The 20,320-nt window shown below is 54.8% G+C and overlaps 1 protein-coding gene across 3 annotated transcripts; it reads right to left on the bottom strand.

The window, feature by feature from the left end:
- Nucleotides 1-47: 47 nt before the first annotated feature.
- Nucleotides 48-19,258, bottom strand: MEF2B (myocyte enhancer factor 2B). 3 transcript variants are annotated; one of them, XM_077859271.1, is made up of 9 exons: nucleotides 17,077-19,258; nucleotides 4,043-4,125; nucleotides 3,327-3,530; nucleotides 2,186-2,320; nucleotides 1,560-1,707; nucleotides 1,250-1,383; nucleotides 1,065-1,158; nucleotides 819-930; nucleotides 48-508 (listed from the first exon to the last, which is right to left on the bottom strand). In XM_077859271.1, the coding sequence occupies exons 2-9, from the start codon at nucleotides 4,094-4,096 to the stop codon at nucleotides 283-285; spliced, it is 1,107 nt and encodes a 368-aa protein (XP_077715397.1). In that variant the 5' UTR covers nucleotides 4,097-4,125; nucleotides 17,077-19,258; the 3' UTR covers nucleotides 48-282. The 3 variants fall into 3 exon arrangements, with proteins under 3 accessions (XP_077715397.1, XP_077715396.1, XP_077715395.1); XM_077859270.1 differs by lacking the exon at nucleotides 17,077-19,258 and adding an exon at nucleotides 16,149-16,454; XM_077859269.1 differs by lacking the exon at nucleotides 17,077-19,258 and adding an exon at nucleotides 7,991-8,015.
- Nucleotides 19,259-20,320: the final 1,062 nt, after the last annotated feature.

Genomic DNA, 20,320 nt, shown 5'->3' with positions numbered 1-20,320 from the left:
AAGACTGAGACATCTTGGAAAGAGATGGGAGGATCCGGACATGGTGGTGGCTCTGAGCAGCGACAGTGTCGTCCGTGGACACCACGCGTGTTTTATTGGTGGATACACACACAGGAGAGGGAGAAAGGAGCCCCCCCCCCCCGTGGATCCGAACTCCAGGCCCTCACTTTGGAGGGTCGTAACTTTTCCATCTTCTCTAAGGACGCGGGGGAGGGAGGTTGGGACCCACGTGCCCTCGCCCAGCCCCGCGTGGGAAGAAGGACCGTGCCATCCCGGGGTCCACTACCGGGCCCAGCCGTCCGCAGTGGGCAGTCGGCGCAGGGGCGGCCCGGGCCGTAGCGGCTCCGCCAGGGGCCGCGACAGGAGCAAGGGGTAGGGGAAAGTCTTGGGAAAGTCTCCGGGGCCCCCGGGGGCCGGCGAGAGGCGCTCGGACTTGATGCTGACTGGGGGGGTCGGCGGGGAGGCACCGCGGGCGGGGGGCCCCTCCTCACTCAGGCTTCGGCCCCCACTGCAGGGAGAGAGAGAGAGAGAGAGAGAGAGAGGGCTGTGAGCTCAGCGAGGAAGGGAGGGAAGCCGGGGAGGTGGCATGGCTCGGGCAAAGGCTCGGCAGGAGGACCTTGGGAAAGGAGGGGGTGGCGGTCCCTCCTGGGGTTTCCAAAATAGCCACCCATCCCATGGAGGAGAGTCGGGAGAGGCTGCGTGTCGAACCAGGAGTGGCCGCCAGAGGTCAGCAGTGGCTAGGGGCTTCGGAAGACTTGGGGGGACCCCACAAAAATGACCGCATTAGGGATGAGAGGAAGGGCAGTTGGGGCACTTACCTGGGCTGGGGAGGGGCGGCTGGGGGCCCATCGCCCCTCGAGTGCTGCCAGGGGGCCAGGGTAGGGGGCTGCAGCAGGCCAGGGGGTGGAGGAGGGTCTCCTAGGCTATATTCTGGGAGGTAGGAGGAATAAACTGAGGCCCTGACCTTAGAGAGCCCCTTGCCCAAGCCTGACCATTCCACCCCTCACCCCCAACAGGCAGTTGTATGGATGTCTCCCTGGGCAGGGCACATAGGGGGTGCATACCTGGGGGGCCTGCAGGGAGGAAGGGGAAACTACCCAGTGGGGGTCCTGGAGCTGTGGCAGAGCACGGACTCTGTAGGCTACCATAGAGGCCTCGCTGTGGGGAGACGATAAAGGGGAAACTGAGGCCCACACCCAGGCCATCCTGCCTTGCCCCATCAGCCCTGCCACGCCTTCCCCTCACTCACCGAGGTGCTCAGTCCCCCTCGGGCCCCTGCCAGGCTACCAGGCAGGTCCGGCCTCCGCCCATCTGCTGCCAAGTACAGGGGTGGTGGTGTCTTGCTGGCAAGGTGGCTCGGTGAAAAGAGAGGGTGTGCCAGGCCTGAGGAGCAGGAAACCCCCAGAGAGAGAGGACATGTGGCCATGTCATCTAATGAAGTCTGAGGTCCAGAGGTAATACACAGACAAGCAGTGCCTGAGCCACCTTCCCCACTACGACCCCCCCACCCCGTTGGATCTCCACCCCCTTTTGCCCCAGGACCTATGGCCCATCCTTACCTGGGGGTCCAGCTTTGGGGGCCGCTGGCCGGAAAGGGGATGGGCGGCTCTGGGCAGGAAGGGCCTCCCCAAGCCCACTGGGGTCGCAGCCTGGTGGGGGCAGGGCCCCATATACCATGTCTGGGCTAGGCATTGTAGGGGCTGCTGGCTGAGGGTAGAGAGGACAGGATTGGTTGGAGGAACATGTTGATGAGGACATCAAATCCAACACAGAAAGTCAGGGGCCAGCATCCACTTCTGGAAGCCCTTGCTACTCCTCCCTCTGGCCTAACCCCACATGACTGAAGGAGCCTGTGTTCGGTCCTGTCACTCATTGGCACCTAGGCCCAGGGCTGAGGCTTCTTATTCAATATGGGGTTGGCACTGAGGGGGCTTCCCAGAGTGTTTGATGAATTAAAGAAATAAAGAAGGAAGGGAATGGCTGTCCATTGAACTCTTATTCATCCTTCAAAGCCCCAATGATAATGCCCACTCCTCTAGGAAGCCTTCCCTTTCCACCTAGGCAGAGACGTGTTCCCAAACTCTAGGTTTCTTGGCCTTAGTTCTCTGTCTTAGTCTCAGCCTTGGCCACTTAGGCCTAGGAGGTGAGGGAGGGCCCCTTCCCGGTGGTGCATGAAGTCACTTACATAGAGCCGGGGCCGGGGCAAGGCTGGGTCACCCCCATCACCTGCCAACCTCCGCAGCTTCTCTCCTGGCCCCTCGGGCCCTTCATCTGGCTCCAGCTCTGGTCCATCGAGGCCCACACCCCTCCGCTTCAGTGTCTGTGAGGAGGGGAAACAATAGGGTGACCCTCCCACCGTCCTAGCCAGGGAACCTGGTTCTATGGGAGAGGGAAGAGACCTACCCTACCCAGCTCTGCGGGTGGATCAGAGTGCAGGCACAGCCTATTCCAGACAAATCCCATTGACCAAAAACTCTAGTGAGTTACATCTAGTAAATTCCAAATGCCTGTGAGAGAGGGACTGTTCTGCCCTGGGACCAGAGAGGCCCAGGTCACACAGTAGGGGTGGAGATCCACCTGGACCTGCTGGCACAGTCCTAACGCTCCTCCTGAATATAACCCTGATATCTCCATCCTGCTCTTGCATGCAGCCTCCAAGGCTGGAGTGTAATAGGTATTTAAAAGATGTTGGAGGACAACATTACAGGCTTTCCTGAGCTGCTCCCCCCGGACCTGCATACTCCTGGACCCCGGTTCTCCTGGACCCCCGCTTCTTCCCACCCTCCTGAAACATTGGGGGTCACCACGTGCAGTCCTAGGCCTGCTGGTCTCTCCATCTCTGTGGCTTTAGCTTCCCACCTTGGGTAAAGATTCCCATTTCCAAAGGGAAGTGATCTTGCCCATCCTGGGTGGTAGGTGTGGGAGGGCAAATCAGCTAGCGCAGGGGTGTTTCTGCTTCTTTCTCCTGGGGACAGGGCAGCTCAGACAAAACCACTCCCGGACCTCAGTGAGGTCTGCTTGCTTTCAGGTACCCTTTATTCTGTTTCTGCACTCACCAAACAGGTGACAGGATTAAATGAGATGAGGTGTGCGAGGGACACAGAGGGCAGCCCTTGATGCACAGAGGCTAATGTTTTTCTTCCTGCTATGGGGGCAGTTGCTCCTGAGAGGAACCCCACATTACCTCGAACCTGCTTTTAAACCACTCAAACCAGCAGTAAAGCCAGATTACAACACTCATCTTTTGTGCCAACCAAGACTCCCTAGGCTCTGAGCAAGTGCAGTGAGCTGGACTTCGGGCGCTGGGGCGGAGGGCCCCAGGGTACCTCGAGGATGTCGGTGTTGGTGCGGCTCTCATGGGGCTCACTGTACTCCGTGTACTTCAGGAGCACGCGGTCCATGTCCGTGCTGGCATACTGGAAGAGGCGATTGGCGCTGTTGAAGATGATGAGGGCGATCTCACAGTCGCAGAGCACGCTCAGCTCATAGGCCTTCTTCATCAGCCCGAACTTCCGCTTGGTAAACGTCACCTGGACCCAGGACCCACAGGCAGGGTGGGAGAAGACATGGATTTGGGGTGGCGAGGAGGAGATGGAGGGGCCTCCTGACTCTATGCCTTGGGCACGGTGTCCTTCCTGGCTGTACTGCTCCTTCCTTCTCCCTTCTCAACCTGGCAAACTCCTATTGGTGCTTCAAAACCTAGCCCAAATGTCGTCTCCTTGGGGAAGTTTTCCTTGGTCTTCAGGATAGAGCCCACATTGCCTCTCTGAGCTTCCTCAGGTCCGTGCCTCCCTCTGGACCAGCCCTGGATTGGGTGTGTTTGTGTCAAGCTCCATCTCTCCTACTGGGGCTCCAGTCATCAGGGAGAGTAAATGAATAAATCATCATGAAAATGAGCAAATGCTACATTTCAAACTCTGGACACCGCATCAAGGCTCCCCATTCCCTTGCAGTCCCCCCAAATGGACAGGCCTTCACCCAGGCTGCATCTGCTGCCAAGAACACCCTTCCCCCAACTGCTCTTCCAACCAGTGAAACTCACCTGCCGATTCCTTTGGTCCAGAATGCGCGAGATCTGGATTTTTTTCCTCCCCATTGTCCCAGGCTGGATGGAAAGACCTTGGCCTTGGGGGGGAAGGAAGAGAGGACAGAGTGGGCTGATGGAAAGTGAGACCAGGCACCCAGCTTCCCTTCTGTCTTCCGCCTGCCCCCTGCCAAGCACTGAGCGGGGAGATAATGGGGAAATCAAGGCAGGCCAGGTCACCCCACAACCCCCACCCTCAACCAGCCCAGGATGCAGTAGATGCTCAGTAAACACCTTTGGACCAATTCCACATGAAGAGAAGGCTAACCAGGCAAAGGATTGGGGTACGGCCCCGCCCCTGCCTCTAAAACGAAACAAGCTGGTAATTGTGGGGCCTCAGGGGAGCCTGACCTCCCTAGCCCCTCTGTGTGTGTCATGCACAGCCCCCTGTTGTCGGGAGATAAAATGAGCTAACCCATGGGAAGCATTCAGATCCTCCAGGCACACAGTAAGTGCCACATATGCGCCAGTATTATGAGTACTGGCAACAGCCTAAAAGTCCTTGACGGGCCAGGTTGGATGGACATCTGATGCCGATACCTGGCAGCGTTCAGGAAACATTGCTCACTGAATCACTAATCTTGAGCCACTGGAAAAAAAAAAAAAAAAAAAAAGCCTGGTCCGCACATTGGACACCTTTAAGTCATTCAATCCAGTAACAGCTGCCCAACAAGCAGGATCGAGGGCTGTGGTTACAAGAAAACGTATATTTAAAAATTGCATTGAAAGTAGAAAAAGAACTAGAAAGAAATAAGCAAGATAGGAGTCACTGCTGGGTGGAAATTTATGGGTGAAATTTTTCCCCCTTTTAAAAAAAATTTAGATGCAATTCACACAACCTAAAATTAGCCATTTTAAAGTGTGCGATTCAGTGGCATTTAGTGCGTATACAGTGTTGTACAACCACCACGTCTAGATAGTTCCAGAAAGTTTTCATCCCCCCAAAAGGAGACCCTATGAGTATTAGCAGTCCCTCTCTACCCTCCTTCCCCCAACCCCTGGCAACCACAGATCTGTCTCTATGAACTTGTGCCTTTCTAGACATTTCATGTAAATGGAACCATACAATGTGTGACCTTCGGTGTCCTTTCTTTCCCCCTTCCCTTTTTGATTATCTGAATTTTCTAACTTTCCCGTTTTAGTGATTATATATTATATCCATTTAAAAAGAATAACAGGGGGGACCTGGGCAGCTTAGTCAGCTGAGCATCTGACTCTTGATTTCAGCTTGGGTTGTGATCTCAGGGTCCTGGGATAGAGCCCCGCGTCAGGCTTCCTGCTCAGCGGAGAGTCTGCTCACCTCTTTCCTTCTGTACCTCCCTGTGCTCCTGCATGCTCTCTTTCTCAAATAAATAAATGAAAGCTTTTTAAAAAATAAATAAAATGGATAAATTAATCTTTAAAAAAGGAAAAAAAGTTACAGGTGGGAGTAGGTCGAGACACCCTGAAAAGACCTCAAGTTTAGAGCCCACACTGGGGTTTTGGCCTGAGGTCTGCTTGAAAGAAACCCTGAACCCTTCTCATGAGGACCTTGGATCTCCCTGGAAGGGTACTCAAGGGTGAGAATGGACAACTCGTGAAGGGCAGCATGTCCCTAAGTTATGCAGCATGTTGGGATCCAGGCTTTCCCCAGCTCTCCCCATGCAGAGCTCCTTGGAATGAAGGCTTCATTCATGTAGCCCATCGTGTAGCATTCATGCCACCATACAGACAGCCACTCCAAGACATCCAAGGCATCCAAGACCCCCTCCACCAACTCTATGACCACAGGATCTCCCAGCCCCTCCCATCTCATAGGTGACTGAGGTTTCAGGTGAGGCTGAGGCTTCCAGGGTCAGGCAGGCCTGAGGTCAGGTGCCAGACAGCCTCCAACCCACTGGGCAGTCCTCAGCAAGGGATGCCTCTCCTCAGGCCTCAGTGTGCTGTTCTGTGGAAGGGCTAGGGATGAAATGCAGAGCACCTAACACAAGGCTTGGGAATGAACTCTTGAGAAGTATAAGAAAATGCGAATCCATCTCCAGGAGCAACCATACCTGCTTCCCAGACTCCAGCTCCAGAGGTTTGGGTGGGACTCTCCATCCCACTGTCCCAGAGTCTCAGGGCCCAGGCGTGTTAGACAACTGTTGTATTTGGCCTGCTGTGTGACCCTACGTGTGCTCTCCACTCTCTCTGGTCTGGGTCTCCGAGCAGTCACAACGATGCAGAGCCAGGACCCACGGGAGCCCTAGCCCTGGCCCCCCAGTTCCAGCTTGACTTGCTAAATTTAACTTCCCAGGCTAATTTTAATCCCTGGCCGGAATCGGGTGATGTTCCCACGGCTGGGACGTGTTGCCCCAGCCCTGACAAGTCCCTGGGGACAGAAGAGGGGCACTGGTCCGGAGGTCCTGGTGCCAAGGTGACTCCGGAAATGCCCCCGTGCCTGGGGTCCCATGGGAACGTGGGACTCAGACATGAATCTGGGCCTGGAAGATCTGAATGTGGACACTACTCAATCTGTCCCCAGTTTAGACGAGCACATCCTGGCCAGGGCAGGGTTCACATAATGAGGGAGCCCCACAAACCAGAAGGCCCAGGGGTGGGGGTGGTCTCTTGGAGCCAAGACAGGAAGTGAGTTCCAAGTAGAAGGAGGAGCAGGTACCAAGGCTCTGAAGGATGAGACACAGTAATGAAGCTGGAGCAAGGAAGCCAGGAGTAGAAGTCACAGGGGCAAGGTCACTTCGGTCCTCTGAGCTGTGCGGAGGACTGTGGGTTTTGGTGTAAGAGTGACAGAGAGCCATGAGAGGGTTTTGAGCATGGGATGGGGTTTGATATATCATTTATAAATTTAGCCACAGTTGCCACGGGGAGCAGCAGGCAGGAGACTTGAGGGGAGACCAGGGCTGTGTCCATCTGGGCAGAGACTAGGGGCGAGCCACCTCTCCTCCAGTTCTAGACCCACATCATACACTTTAAGTCAGTATACTCCAGGGGTCTTTGGTTCCTCCAAATCCACCAGATCCTCTGCCATCTCTGGGGCCAGGCCTGACAGATGCAGATGGGCTCATGCTGGGGTTTGACTCTTCTGACTCTCAGTGACCTCGAAGCCCCCAATCCTCACCTGAGAACCAAAGCCATCTCCTATTCTGGCTCTTGAGGGATCCACCCAGCACACAGCTCTGATCACACCTCTGCCTGCTCACACACTCTCCATGGCTCCTCTCTGCCCTCAGGAGAAATTTCTAGTTTCCAACTGGGCATTTGAAGCCCTGCCCCAATCAGCCCCTGCCCATCTTAATCTTCCCATAACAAAATGACTCTGCCTGGAAAGCCCTTTTTTCACTTGGCCAACTCCTATTCACACTTCAAAACGCAGCTTAAAAATTCATTCCTGGGGATCCCTGGGTGGCACAGTGGTTTAGCGCCTGCCTTTGGCCCAGGGCGCGATCCTGGAGACCCGGGATCAAATCCCACGTCGGGCTCCCGGTGCATGGAGCCTGCCTCTCTCTCTGCCTGTGTCTCTGCCTCTCTCTCTCTTGCTGTGTGCCTATCATAAATAAATTTTAAAAAAAAATTCATTCCTCCAGGAAGTCCTCCCTGCCCTCACTCTGGACTCCTACAGCTCCCGAAGTTCCTCTCCAGTTTTGACCCCAAAAACTGGGGTGGGTATATCCAGCTCTGTCCCCCTCAGACTGGAAGCCCCGCAGGACCAGATTTAGTGAATGGATCAGGTCAAAAGAGACTCTGAACTCCCCCCAGCTTCCCTCAACAACTTCCTCTCAGACTCCCCCAGCTGACTCCCTACCCAGAAATACATGGGCATGCAAATCCAGTCACTCAGCGTTGACCTGTCTCAAGCCCAGGTGTGAAGGGCCAGCCAAGGAATGCGGAGGCGGAAGGCCCAGAGTGTGCATGTATATTTGTACTCACATGCAAATCCCCACTGAGCCGCAGACAGACCCGGTGGCCTGTTCTCCAGATGTTGGCGTGATCGGAACTGCTGGGGGGAGGTAGCAGCACATGCTGAGTGTGCCAGGCACGGGGGGGGGGGGGGGGGGGGGGGGGCGCCTCTTCTGTGCATACATTCCCCACCCCCCCATACACACGATATCCAGCCAGAAAGTAGAGAGCTTGTGGCATCTGCTCAGCAGAGAAGCAGAGAGATGGACCCACTGACCCAAGAATGGAACAGGGAAGAAGGGTCAGGAGAAATCCAAGAGGGCATCTCAGAGGATGAAACATGTGGTTGGAGTTTCCTTGATGGACAGGTTGGGTGGGGGCCTGAGCAAATGAGCAGGGAGCAGGCATTTGAAGTCAAGAGTCCAGCACATAAAAAAAAAAAAAAAGAGTCCAGCACTTCCTTACCCTTTTCTTCATACCCTCATGCTTAGCATGTAGTATCAACCATGTGCCAACCACTGCAATAAGCTGACCACAAAAGAAGTAGAAAGTTTAAGTAGATCAAAGACCAGAGATTAGAAAAGTGACTCAAGACCCACCATTAAAAGGACAGCAGGCCCAGATGGTTTTACAGCTTTTATCAAACCTCAAAGGAGAGGGAAATGCAACATTATTAAAACTAACTCAGGGGACGCCTGGGTGGCTTAGCGGTTGAGCATCTGCCTTTGACTCAGGCAGTGATCCCGGGGTCCCGGGATTGAGTTCCACATCGGATTCCCCACAGGGAACCCGCTTCTCCTTTTGCCTATGTCTCTGCCTTTCTCTGTGTGTCTCTCATGAATGTATAAATAAAATCTTAAAAAAAAAAAACAACAACTCAGATCTTTGCAAACAATGAAAATTGCCCAAGTCATTTTTATGAAAACTTCTATATGTCAGAACCCGAATGGGACGCCTGGGTGGCTCAGCAGTTGAGCATCTGCCTTTGCCTCCAGAATTCCAGGATCTCTGTTTCTCCTCCTTCTGCCATGTCTCTGCCACTCTCTGTGTCTCTCATGAATAAATTTTAAAAATGTTTAAAAAAGAACCTGAGTAAGTCCAAAAAGTGAGGTGTATTGACCACAAAAGGGGCCATGTGAACCCATGTGAATTCTCAGGGTTTCTAGGGAAGACATCTTTGAAGAGGTGAGATTGGAGCTGAAACCTGAAGCACGAGAAAGAGACAACCAAGCAAGGGAAGGGCCAGTCATGGGAGAATGGCGGGGAAGGGTGTTCCTGGCAGGGGCATCTCCAAGGGCAAAGGTCTGGAACCGTCAAGAGTTTGATATTTTTTTTAATTTTTATTTATTTATGATAGAGAGAGAGAGAGAGAGGCAGAGACATAGGCAGAGGGAGAAGCAGGTTCCATGCACCGGGAGCCCGATGTGGGATTCGATCCCGGGTCTCCAGGATCGCGCCCTGGGCCAAAGGCAGGCGCCAAAGCACTGCGCCACCCAGGGATCCCAAGAGTTTGATATTTTAAAGGAATCACAGACTGCTGTATGGTTGGACAGCATGACAGTGGGGAGATGGGGGAGGGATGGAGGATGGTATAGGGAAGATTGTGGGGATCTGATCACATAAGGCCACAGCAAAGACTGTGGGCTTTGCTCTGAGGTCAATGAGGAGCCATGGAGAGTTTGGGGGCAGGGGCATCGGGACATAATTTTACAGTTTGAAAAATCCCCTTGCACTCTCTTACATTGCTGGTGGGAGGGGAAAGAGGTGGAGCCACTCTGGAAAACTACCTGGTGTCTACTAAAGGGGAATATATGTCTTCCCTATAACCCAGAGATCTCTCTTCTCAGTATTCACCCAAGAGAAACGGATCCACATTTTACCAAAGGACACCAGCAAGAGTGTTTTCAATAGCTTCATTCATCGTTGCCCCCAAGCTAGAACCCACCCAAAGGGCCCCCATGGGAGAATCAGTTAATACTCTCTGCTAGATTCTGTGATAGATTACTACACAACACAGTAAAAGGATGCACGCCAGCTCCATGGAACCATACAGGTAAACCTCCCAGACCGCGAACCGATTCCACGATGCTGGACTCAACAGAGGGGACACACTGTGATGCCTGGGTGGCTCAGCAATTGAGTGTCTGCTTTTGGCTCGGGATGTGATTCCCGGGTCCTGGGATCAAGTCCCACATCGGGCTCCCTGCAGCCTGCATCTCCCTTTGCCTCTTTTTCTGTGTGTCTCTCATGAATAAATAAATAAAATCTTTAAAAAAAGGGGGGGGGGGCGGGGACACACTCCGTAATCCCATTCACATGAAGTTCCAGAAGTGGCAAAATTCCCTTATAGTGATGAGGATCGGCACAGTGGCCACCCTAGGCAGGCGCTGTGACAGGGCAGCAGGAGCCTCAGGAGGCTGCTCGCCGGTCCAGAGTCCAGGCACTCAGGCATGTTTCATTTGTGTAAATGTGTTAGCCCCATTCTGATGATTTGTGCATCTTTCTCTCTATGATTTATCTCAACTAAACTAAAAGGATTTTTTTTTTTTTAAAGCTTCTCCTGCTCATGGCTGCCAAGGAGGTAGCATCTAAGAAGGAGGAAAGTGACAGGGAGAGGCTGGGGCAGGTGTCCAGGCAGGAGACATGAGGCCTGAACTGGTGGCATACTTGGCAGGGGGGAGAAGAGCTGGGCATCCCAGGCCTGAGCGCTGCGCAGAGAAAGAACTGAGAGGGCAAAGGAAGATTTCCTGAGTGCCCGGAGATCATAAACTCTCTGTACCTGTGGTCGCTAAGTCAATCAACAAACACCTCTGGTCCATAAACTATCACCTTCTTGACCTGGTGGGTCCTTTTACCACCTTGGTGATGGAGATATGGGAGCTGGAAAGGAAGCCACCCTCCCACTGACCCTTCACCACTGCACCCTCCCCATCTGAGGACTCCATTTTCTCACCTGTAAATGGGGGTGAGAATCTTTCTCCCAGCAGCTGGGGAGGAGAGGGTAGTGGATGGCTCTGCTGACCTTGTCCTCTGGCCTTCCAGAAGCCAGGAGGAAGATGCGCAGGGCCTTGGAACTGGGGGTGCTGAGTCAGCATGTCATCCCACAAGATCACAGCGACACGCTGGGTGACATCGAACCCCCACTTCCTCCCCCATAAAATGGGTCACAAAATTCTGACCTCAAAGGCCTTGCGGTGAGGGTTTGAGAGAAAAGACCAGGAGCCAGTCAAGTTCCCCTTCTTGGCTCCCAGTGGGGCTTAAATGGGGGACGAGTGGCACAGTCACACTGCCAGAGCCCTGAGCCCAGAGGCCACAGATTGCCGGGGCACCCGAACCGGGAAAGGAGGGGAGGAAAGGAGAAGTGAGAGGCAGGTGGGTGGCCGTGGGGGAGGGGAGGGCCCATGGGGACGCGGCGAAGCGGGGAGGGGGCGCCGCTCCTGGGCGGCTGCAGCGAATCAGGCCTGCAGCCCCGCCTCACGCAACCCAGGAGGTGGTTTCATCACCTGTTCCCCAAGTACCTCATTACAGGCGACAGGAAGAGCCCCTTGGAAAGCTGGGACCCCCCCCTCCCCTCTCTTGAGGGCTCAAGCTGTTCCGACCCCAGCTGCCAGCGACCCTCCCCTCCCCAGCAGGGGCCCTGGGCCTGCCTCCTACCCTGGGGGCCTGGGGAGATGGTGCCCCAAGTGAGGGGCCTCTGTGGGTGACTTAGGGGCTGGCTCAGCCCACAGCGGTCCCAGAGGGCAGGTGGGCTCTGTCAGTGACTCTGGTGGGGCCAAGCTTCCGTGGGCCTCAGTTTCGTCCACCAGGAAATGGGGAGACTCAAGGCTGCCTTGTTGAGCTGAGGAGCAAGTCTTCACAGCAGGTGCTCTACAGTTGCTAGGAGCTTTCATGGTCATATGGTCAGCTCTGCTCAGCCCCGGGAGGGGCCCAGATCAGAGCAGGGGACCTAGGCAGACTAGGCAGTGGGGGTTGAGGAAGCTCTTTCCTCAGATGGACAGATGAGGGTAGGGAGATGCCCCACACAAGGAGTCCCCCAAACACATGCAGAGCCCTTCAAAATCCACAGATGCTTAAAATATACATAGATATCTTGGGCACATGCATCACCCCCAAACACATGTGAATCCCTCCGTACAAAAGTCCCCAAAAGATGTGCAGTCCAAAATACAGACCCCTCCAAACCCATACAACTTTCCAAACACACATATCCTCAAAACACACTCAGATCATCCTGCATATGCAGACCCCCAAATACACATAGACCTCTCCAGACACACACCGGGCCCCTAACACATTCCAATTCCCCAATTGCACACAAACTCCCAAATACATGCGGGCGCCCCCAAACATACCATGCCCCCCAAACACACGCATGTTTTTTGTCCATTTCCCGTAGATCCCTGGACACAGGTAGGGCTCCTACATCTGCAGTGGTAATGCCCAACCCTCTGGCTCCTTAAGGCAGAGTGGTCCGCAGCTCCAGGGGAGAATCAGGCTGGGGAGTCTGTGGGAAGTAAGCATTTGGAGGGGGCCACATATTTGGATGCTTCATAGGAGTCACAGGCTACAGTGGAGCAGGTGGCAGGGGATTGTAGAGATCTTTGTGGTGATCCTGGGAACTCTAGGGGTCTGAGAGTGGGATGTGTCACCCACAGGCACTCGGAATCCCAGAAACAGAATGTTCCAGTTGGAGAATGCCCCTAGGGGTTCCTTGTCCATGGGTCCCTCTGGCACCCATGGGGAAACTGAGGCCTAATGGGGTCCCTCAGACCTCCTCTCCCCAGGTATGCTCCTTGGAGGGCCCACTGTGGCCATGTGCTGAGAGGCCAGGGCTGTGACTGTGGGCCTGGCCAGGCCAGGGTCAATTCCCGGCTCCACCGCACATTTACTGCCTGACATGCTCTGAGGCTTAGTTTCCCCGTTTGTACCACGAGTCCCTGGGAGCTCCCCAGGAGCCTACCCACCTGTCCCTCCTCTTTAGAAAGGCCTCACCTACCAGCAAATTCCTAGTACACCTTCTGCCCCTTTTCGGGCATCTGAAATAGCAGCCCCACACATTCTGGTCACCCGCCTTGCCTAGGCTGGGGGCTTTTCCCCTGGAACCCCCCTTGCCCAGATCACTCAGGTCTGAGAAACTGCTCCATGTCCTCTGAGGCCAGGCAGAAATTCCTTTTTCTGGAGGAACCAATTTCCCAGGGGAGATTCGTCTCTCCCTGAGGCACTCAGTCCTACCAGAAACTTTTTGTGTTTCTTTGTTACTTTGACAATCACATTGCCCCATCAGGAGCCTCCCCAGTGCCCAGCACACAGTAGGCCCCTGATCACCCTTCCTTGAGGAAAGGAGCAAACTGCTTTTTTTATAAATGGAAGAAATGGGACCCTTGGATGCCTCAATGGTTGAGCATGTGCCTTTAGCTCAGGGCATGATCCCAGGGTCCTGGGATTGAATTGAGCCTCACAATGGGCTCCTTGCAGGGAGCCTGCTTCTCCCTCTGCCTATGTCTCTGCCTTTCTCTCTGTCTCTCATGAATAAATAAATAAAAATTAAAAAATAAATATATGGAAGAAACATTGACCACCTGTTCAGTTTTCTTTTAAGTGCCCTGTGGCCCATAAAACAAATTTGAGTCCCATCCCCTTCTGGTCTGAGACCCCTGCTCTAAACGGTCACCAGCATAACGACCAACTGGATGGTGTTCATCTTCCTCTCAAGCCCAGGGACTGACCCTCCATAGATACCGCCATCCATCTAGGAGGGAAATCATGTCTCTCATCTGCCAAAAAGGTCAGTTTCTCTGACATGGCCACTGCAAACAGAAGCCTGCTACCCCATCCCACCTCCCTGAAGGATTTGGGACCCTGACCCCTGGAGTTGGAGACTCCACATTCAGAACCCAACCCTGCTGCCCTAAGTTGGAGCCCAGAACCACCCAAGGCACCCAGTGATGTTCCCCGAGCCATAGGGGCAACTGCAGAGATGGCTCAATATTTCCCTCTCTTTGTTCCAGAGAAAGATCTCCCCATGGGACCCCAGAAATTCATCCCCGGAGGCCAGGGCCTCCCTGCTTGGGAAATTAGCACATCTGTCAGTGCTGGGCAGAAGGGACTCGGCCCACAGCCCAGCAAACCCAAGACATAGTCATCCAAAGATGGGATCTTTGGGCAGCCCTGGTCCCCATACTCTTCCCCAGAAGTGTCTGGGAGCACACCAGGTACAGGGGACACGGGGGCAGGGAGTGGACAGACCCAGCCCTGTGGGAGAGGTGACAACAGACACAGAATCGTGGAAGAGACAGAGGCCTTCAAGGAAGAAATTCAACAGGGGAAAGCAGGAGGGGTGGCTGGCAGGGGAGGGAGCTGCTTTGGACAGAGGGGTCAGAAGGGCCTTTCTGAAAATGGGGACATGGATGAGAGGACAGCCATGTGGGGGAGGGACAACCCGGTGGAAGAAATGGCAGGTGAGAAGGACCTGAGGTGTGAACATGCTGGCCAGCTTCCAGGTGCAGGGGGAGCCAATGTGACCAAAGCAGGGGGAGTAGGAGCCGACGAAGATAGAGGAGGACAGGGGGGCCACATGGGGCCTCAGGGGTGGGGATGAGAGGGTGACTGCAGAGCGATGGGGAGCCATGGAGGGTGCATGAGTAGATGAGAGCTGCGGTCTGACTCAGGATTTTCAAAAGACCCCTTGGCTCTCATGAGAAAAAGCCCTATTGGGACAGGGGGCCAGGACAGCATCTTGTGGGAAACATGAGGGCTGTGAGTATAGAAAGTGGAGAGGGGCAGGCCTGTGCCCATGGCCTGTGACTCCTTGTGCCAAGTGGCCTCAACTGCTCCCTTCTGAGGGATCCTCAGTTGAGGGATCCTCAACTGCTCCCTTCTGACCTCGCCTTGATCTCGGGTGAACTGGACCTGGAGATCAGGCCAGGAAAGCGGACAGCCCTGAGGCCTCCTTGGCTCTGGTAGAGGGTGGGGTGGGGATGGGCCTAGATGGAGCTCACAGGCACTTCCACTCGGTCACAGTTCGGATGGCACCTCTATTATTGAGTGCCTACTGTCTGCCCAGGCCCACATGCCACCTCATTTACACACAGAACCTGCCTGACCCACAAACAGCCCAGTGAAGCGGAGATCACTGTCCCTATTTTACACAAGAGGAAGCAGTCTTCTCTGGGTCACACAGCAAGACCCCCAGATCTCACCCTAGCCTGGGCTTGTACCCCAGGGCCATCCTGCTGCATCCCAAAGTCACCATTCTGGGAAGTGAGCCTGGGACATTGTTGGGGTCCAAGACACTCATTCCTGGACCTGGAGGTGACAGGGCAGCCTCACAGCTCCCAAGATGCAGGCACAGGGAGACCCCTTTTGGGGGGTTGAGAAATGGGATCCAACCTCTGTGTTCACCCCACAGGGATTCAAGGGCCAGGGCTGGTGATCTCTCTGACCTCAAATGGGATCCCAGTGTATGATAAATCCTCCCTGAAAAGTGACATGTCTTCAGGTGCATATGTTCCTCAAATCTTCTAGAAGGCCAGACCCCTAACATTTCTACACTCATTGCATCTAAGTTGGGGTGACAGATAATTTTAATTCCCTTTCCCCTCTTACTTTGCATTTTCCAGATATCTGCCCAGTTGGGTAATGATTTAACAAAATCAATCATTAGTCAGAGGTTGGATGCAAGACCGAGCTCAACTTGCTCAGGTCACAGGGGCAGCTGCAGAGCTCAGAGAGGGGCAGCGAGCTGTCCGAAGTCACACAGAGAAGACAGAAGACTAGGCCCCTTGTCCCAGGCCTTGTTCTCTCCGGATGGCAGAGGGGCAGCCTTGAGCCCACACTTTCCCTAAGGGTCCTGGATAGCTCCATCTGGGCTCAGTCTTCCCTCCCTGCAAAATGGGAGCTTGAGACCAGATAAACAGCTTCCAGTTCTTGTAGGTGAGACCCCCTGCACCCTAAATGTTCTAAAATTCCATTCTCTGGAAGCCAAGATTCACTTCTTGACTCAGGCAGCAGGAGGCAGGCATGGGGACCAGATGGAGGAAGGCTGACTTCTCCCAAAGCCCCTTTGACCTTTGCAATCAAACCCCACATGCTTGTCCTTCCAAGTCTAAATATTGTTTTGAACCCAGTTTCCATCACCCCAATAGTCAGAGTTCTAGTCATTGGATGCCAAATGTCCAGAGATCCTGACCTTCCTGCATGAGGATTTTCAGCCAGGCCAGGCATGAGGTCTCAGCTGTTTCCGACTTCTCAAGCCTGCAACAAAGGGACTGAGGATACCAGGTAGATCAGTCCGCTATGTCTGCAGCCCTGGACCCTGAGAGAAGTGGGGGGGCAGGGTGAGCATGACTGTGAAAGTAACACAGCCACCACCTTGTCATGTGCTGACAATCTCAGAGGGCTGTGACTATGTTCCTGTACCCATCTCTCATATGGGTAAACTGAGGCACAGGGAAGGGGGTGACCCAGGCAGCTGTGCCCCCTCCACCCAGGGCTCCATACCTCTTATTCTGCCCCCAAGCCTCACCCCAAGGCACCCCATGGACCAAGCTGAGGCCCCACATTTGCTGCCTGAAGCCCAAACTCCACAGGACAGGTAAGGGTTATGGCGGTCACAGGCACACATGGATAGTCATGCCACATGCAGGTGTGGGACAGTGACACACAAGGGCAAAGCCATAGCAGGAAGGCACTGGTTTGTGTACAAGGGACTAGAGGATGTGCAAAGGGGTACATCCCAGGAGAGGGGGACACTCCAGCTCACAGACTCAATACACAACTCACAGACACATAAATGGGGTCCGTGGCCCCACAATTTTGGACACTCAGTTCCCCAAATGACATCAAAACCCTTAGACACACAACCTCTCAGAAACACAAGCCTTGGGCTTGCAACTCTTTGGACACATCCTCCCCCTCGAACACACCCCTTGGATTCACACCCTTTGGACACAGCCTCTCAGGACACACAAACTCTCAGGCTCACATCCTAGGACGCACATCTCTTAGACACACAACTCTCCACAGCGCATCAGCACACTTGGACTTCCAAACCCAACCCTACCCACAGGTGCAGTTCAAAGGACACCACACAAACCTCGGCCGGACGCGACACGCACCTGCTGGGCCTGGGCCCCTTGCACGCTCGCGTACCAGTCTGGCAGCAGCAGCAGCAGCAGCAGCAGCAGCGCAGAGCTCGGAGCGCCGGGCGGCCACAGGTGCCTTCAGCAGGGGCGGCCCCGCCCCCACGGGAGCTGATTGGGCGGGGTGGGTCTCATTTGCATATGGGCCGCGATGGGCAGGCACTTGGGCGTGGCCCCGCCCCGGGAGTTCTGGGGACCCGGACTCAGACCCCGGAAGACGCCGAAACGAGGAGGGCGTATGATGGAGAAAGGGAGCCAGGGCGGGGCTGGATCACACCCGCCAGGCTTCCCCCGCCCTCCCTGGGTGCCCTGACCTTACTACAGTGACCCTGACGCTAATTCGGACCCTGTCTCTAATTAGGATCACTGCTAGCCCCAACCCTAGGCTTATTCGAAACGGAGTGAAATGTAACCGACCCACGACCCTGTAGGACGTCCCCAGAGACGGAGCCTTTCTAGAAGCCAACATTGATCCCTGTTCTCACCCAAATGGAGAGACTGCAGAAAGTTGGCTCTGGGGTCGCCTATGTGGGTTGCTCATCTGTGCCGTCCTGTAGCTGGATGCTTGCTTGCCTCCCTTGTCTCCACAGGAGGGCAACAGACCTCTCTGGCTGCTGGGTGCCCTCCTCAGCTTGAAAGGTCAGCCGTGTGCAGGGGGCGTGGCTTCCAGGGCTAGACCCCCGCCCAGACCCCTATATCCATTCCCTCCCTGGGATCCTAGCACCACCTAGCATCACCCAGAACAGGGCCAGGCCCAGATAGGAAATCAGAGCAGGGTTGGTGAGTGAATCAATGTGAACAGATTATAGAATGAAGATGACTTTGGACTGTGTAATCCTGGAGAAACCCCTGGTCGGGAGAAAGCAGAGCTGCCATACACTCCCCCAGCTCTGGGGAGTCAGGACAAGGCCCAAGGGGCCAGGGAGGGCCTCCCAGAAAAGGGGGTATTTTACTGGGCCTTGAAGCACGAGCAGGAGTTTGCCACTGGGGGAAGGCAACAGCACTTGCAAAGGTGTAGAGGCAGAGTGCGGAGCATTCTTTGGCAGGGGAAGATGAGAGAGATGAAGCCAGTGCAGTGGGCAGAAGCAGAATGGGCTGAGCACCCAAAGAGAGGCTGAGAGATGGAGAGGAGGGGGTCGATTGGGGGCAGATAAAGTGGGAAAGCAGAGGAGTTGCAACCGCTGCCTGGTATCCACCTTCTTGGAAGATAACAGGAGATGGCTAGATTCCTGGACTCTGTGGGGAGCATGTAAAGATATCAGTGTGTGGGAGGGGGGACACTGAGGCAGGAAACTGGGGTTCTGGGAGGCCTTTCCCCAAACCTCAATCTACCCATCTGTGACATGGGCAGTTTGGATCCCTAGTCTGGCAAAGCATTCATCTTTGGACATAAACTACGGTTCACATTGTCATAAGAAAGTAGAGACCAGGGGTCCTGCCTCTGCCCCCAAGGCACTGTCCCACAATGCCCAACACCAGATACTCAGGTATCCCAAGGATGCACCAGAGCCCAGGCTAGAATGGGGGCTTCTGCCTTGGTTCCAAAGCAGAGAACAAGGCTTGGGGAGAGTGAAGGTGGCTGGGGAGCCCCGGGCCCCCCGAGGGCTGCTCTGTTTACCCGTGGCTGCCCGCCTGCCTCTGATGCAACAGGCAGGCTCTGGTTACGTGAGGGCAGCAGCTGGAGCAGCTCTGGGAGCAGCCAGGGCGTGTCTGGAAGGGTCTGTCTAATCTGAGCTGGGTGGGCCTGAGCCCATGCATCCCACCCACTGCCCCCTCCCACCACTAAGGCCACTCATGCTCCACGCCCCTTCCCATTCTGACCAGTTCCACCTTCTGTATTCACGCAGTTTCCTCTAACAGCCCATCCTTTTTGTCTTTATCCCAGTTCCTGTCCTACACCCTCCCTCCTCGAGATCCTCCCCGACAATGTCAGCAGGAGAAGGCTTTGAAGGACCCTCCCTGGCAGGTAGAGTATGGTCCAGCAGATAGGTCCTCAGGCTTAGAGAGGCTGGGTCTGCATCCCAGCTCTGAGTCCCACTTACTACATGACCTCAGGCTGGTCACTGCATCATAGGGAGCCTGTTCGCTCATGTGAAAAGTGGGGACAATAGCAACCCCTCCTCCTGGAGGCTGGAATCATTTTGAGGCCCACCGTCAATGCCCCCTCCTCCCATCTGGGGTTCCTCTACCCCCATCCCTCCCCCTAGCCCAGCGCTGACCCAGGCAGTTGGGGATGTCTGTGTCTGTGTGTGAGACTCAGTTTCCCCCATCGTGGAGATTCCTCTGGCCGGGGTCCCATGTGTGGTGGCACCAAAGGGGTGTCCCCAAGGGTTTCTTGAAGAACTGGAGAGCCCTAGAGTGGGTCTGAGTGATGGAGGGGCATGGGGACCAAGCTCGAGGCATCCAAAGACCTTGCTGGGGTATGTGTCAGAGCTATGAAGCGATTTCTCAGGGATAGGACCCTCTGGGAGTGTAAAGCAGGCCTGAAATAAAAAACAAAACTTGAATTGGGGCTAAAGACAAATAGCCAAAACTGAACTCTGATTCCCATCCTGACCACTGTGGACCAACTGGGGGCAAGCTACTGACCTCTTGCGTCTCCTTTTAGTTCATCCACAGATTTGAAAGAGTGTGAAGTGGCTTCACAATTCACCCAGAGCTAAGATCCTTTCCAGGTCATCCCTACCCTCATGGGTACTAGGTTCCAACTTGAATGCCTCATGGCACAGGGAGCTCACTGCCCCTCTCCCATCTACCCCCACCTCCTATCTCTGAGGCTCTCCTGGGAGCAAGTCCTACTGAGTTGGGCTTGGGAATGCCCACACCTCTACCTTGGCAAGGAGGGGAGGCTGCTGGGAGGCCCAGGAGTACACGGGTGGGGGGGGGGGGGGAGATGTGAGGTCCTACTGGGTAATCCGATCTCATGGAACACTAGTTCAGTCTCTGAAAAATGGGAGAGAGGACGTATTAGGTGAAAAAGGATAGAGGATCAAAATGCACCCACCAGGAACAGCCAAGAATGTGGACAATGACCATTTGGGAGGCCCAAAGGCCTGACCAAGTCTTTGCCTCTTGCACCCCCTGGTGGCCAGCGAGTGTGGGCACGCTCTAGGTGGTGTGAGGATAAGCAAATAAAATGCTAATAAACCAGCAGCTGCCGGGAGCCCTCCTGCTGGGAGGCTGGTGGGGTCTTCAGCCCAGAGTCCTGCTATTTGAATGG

The sequence above is a fragment of the Canis aureus genome, chromosome 19, assembly GCF_053574225.1.
Source record: "Canis aureus isolate CA01 chromosome 19, VMU_Caureus_v.1.0, whole genome shotgun sequence".
NCBI lineage: Eukaryota > Metazoa > Chordata > Mammalia > Carnivora > Canidae > Canis > Canis aureus.
This window is presented reverse-complemented; position numbering and strand designations above follow the sequence as displayed.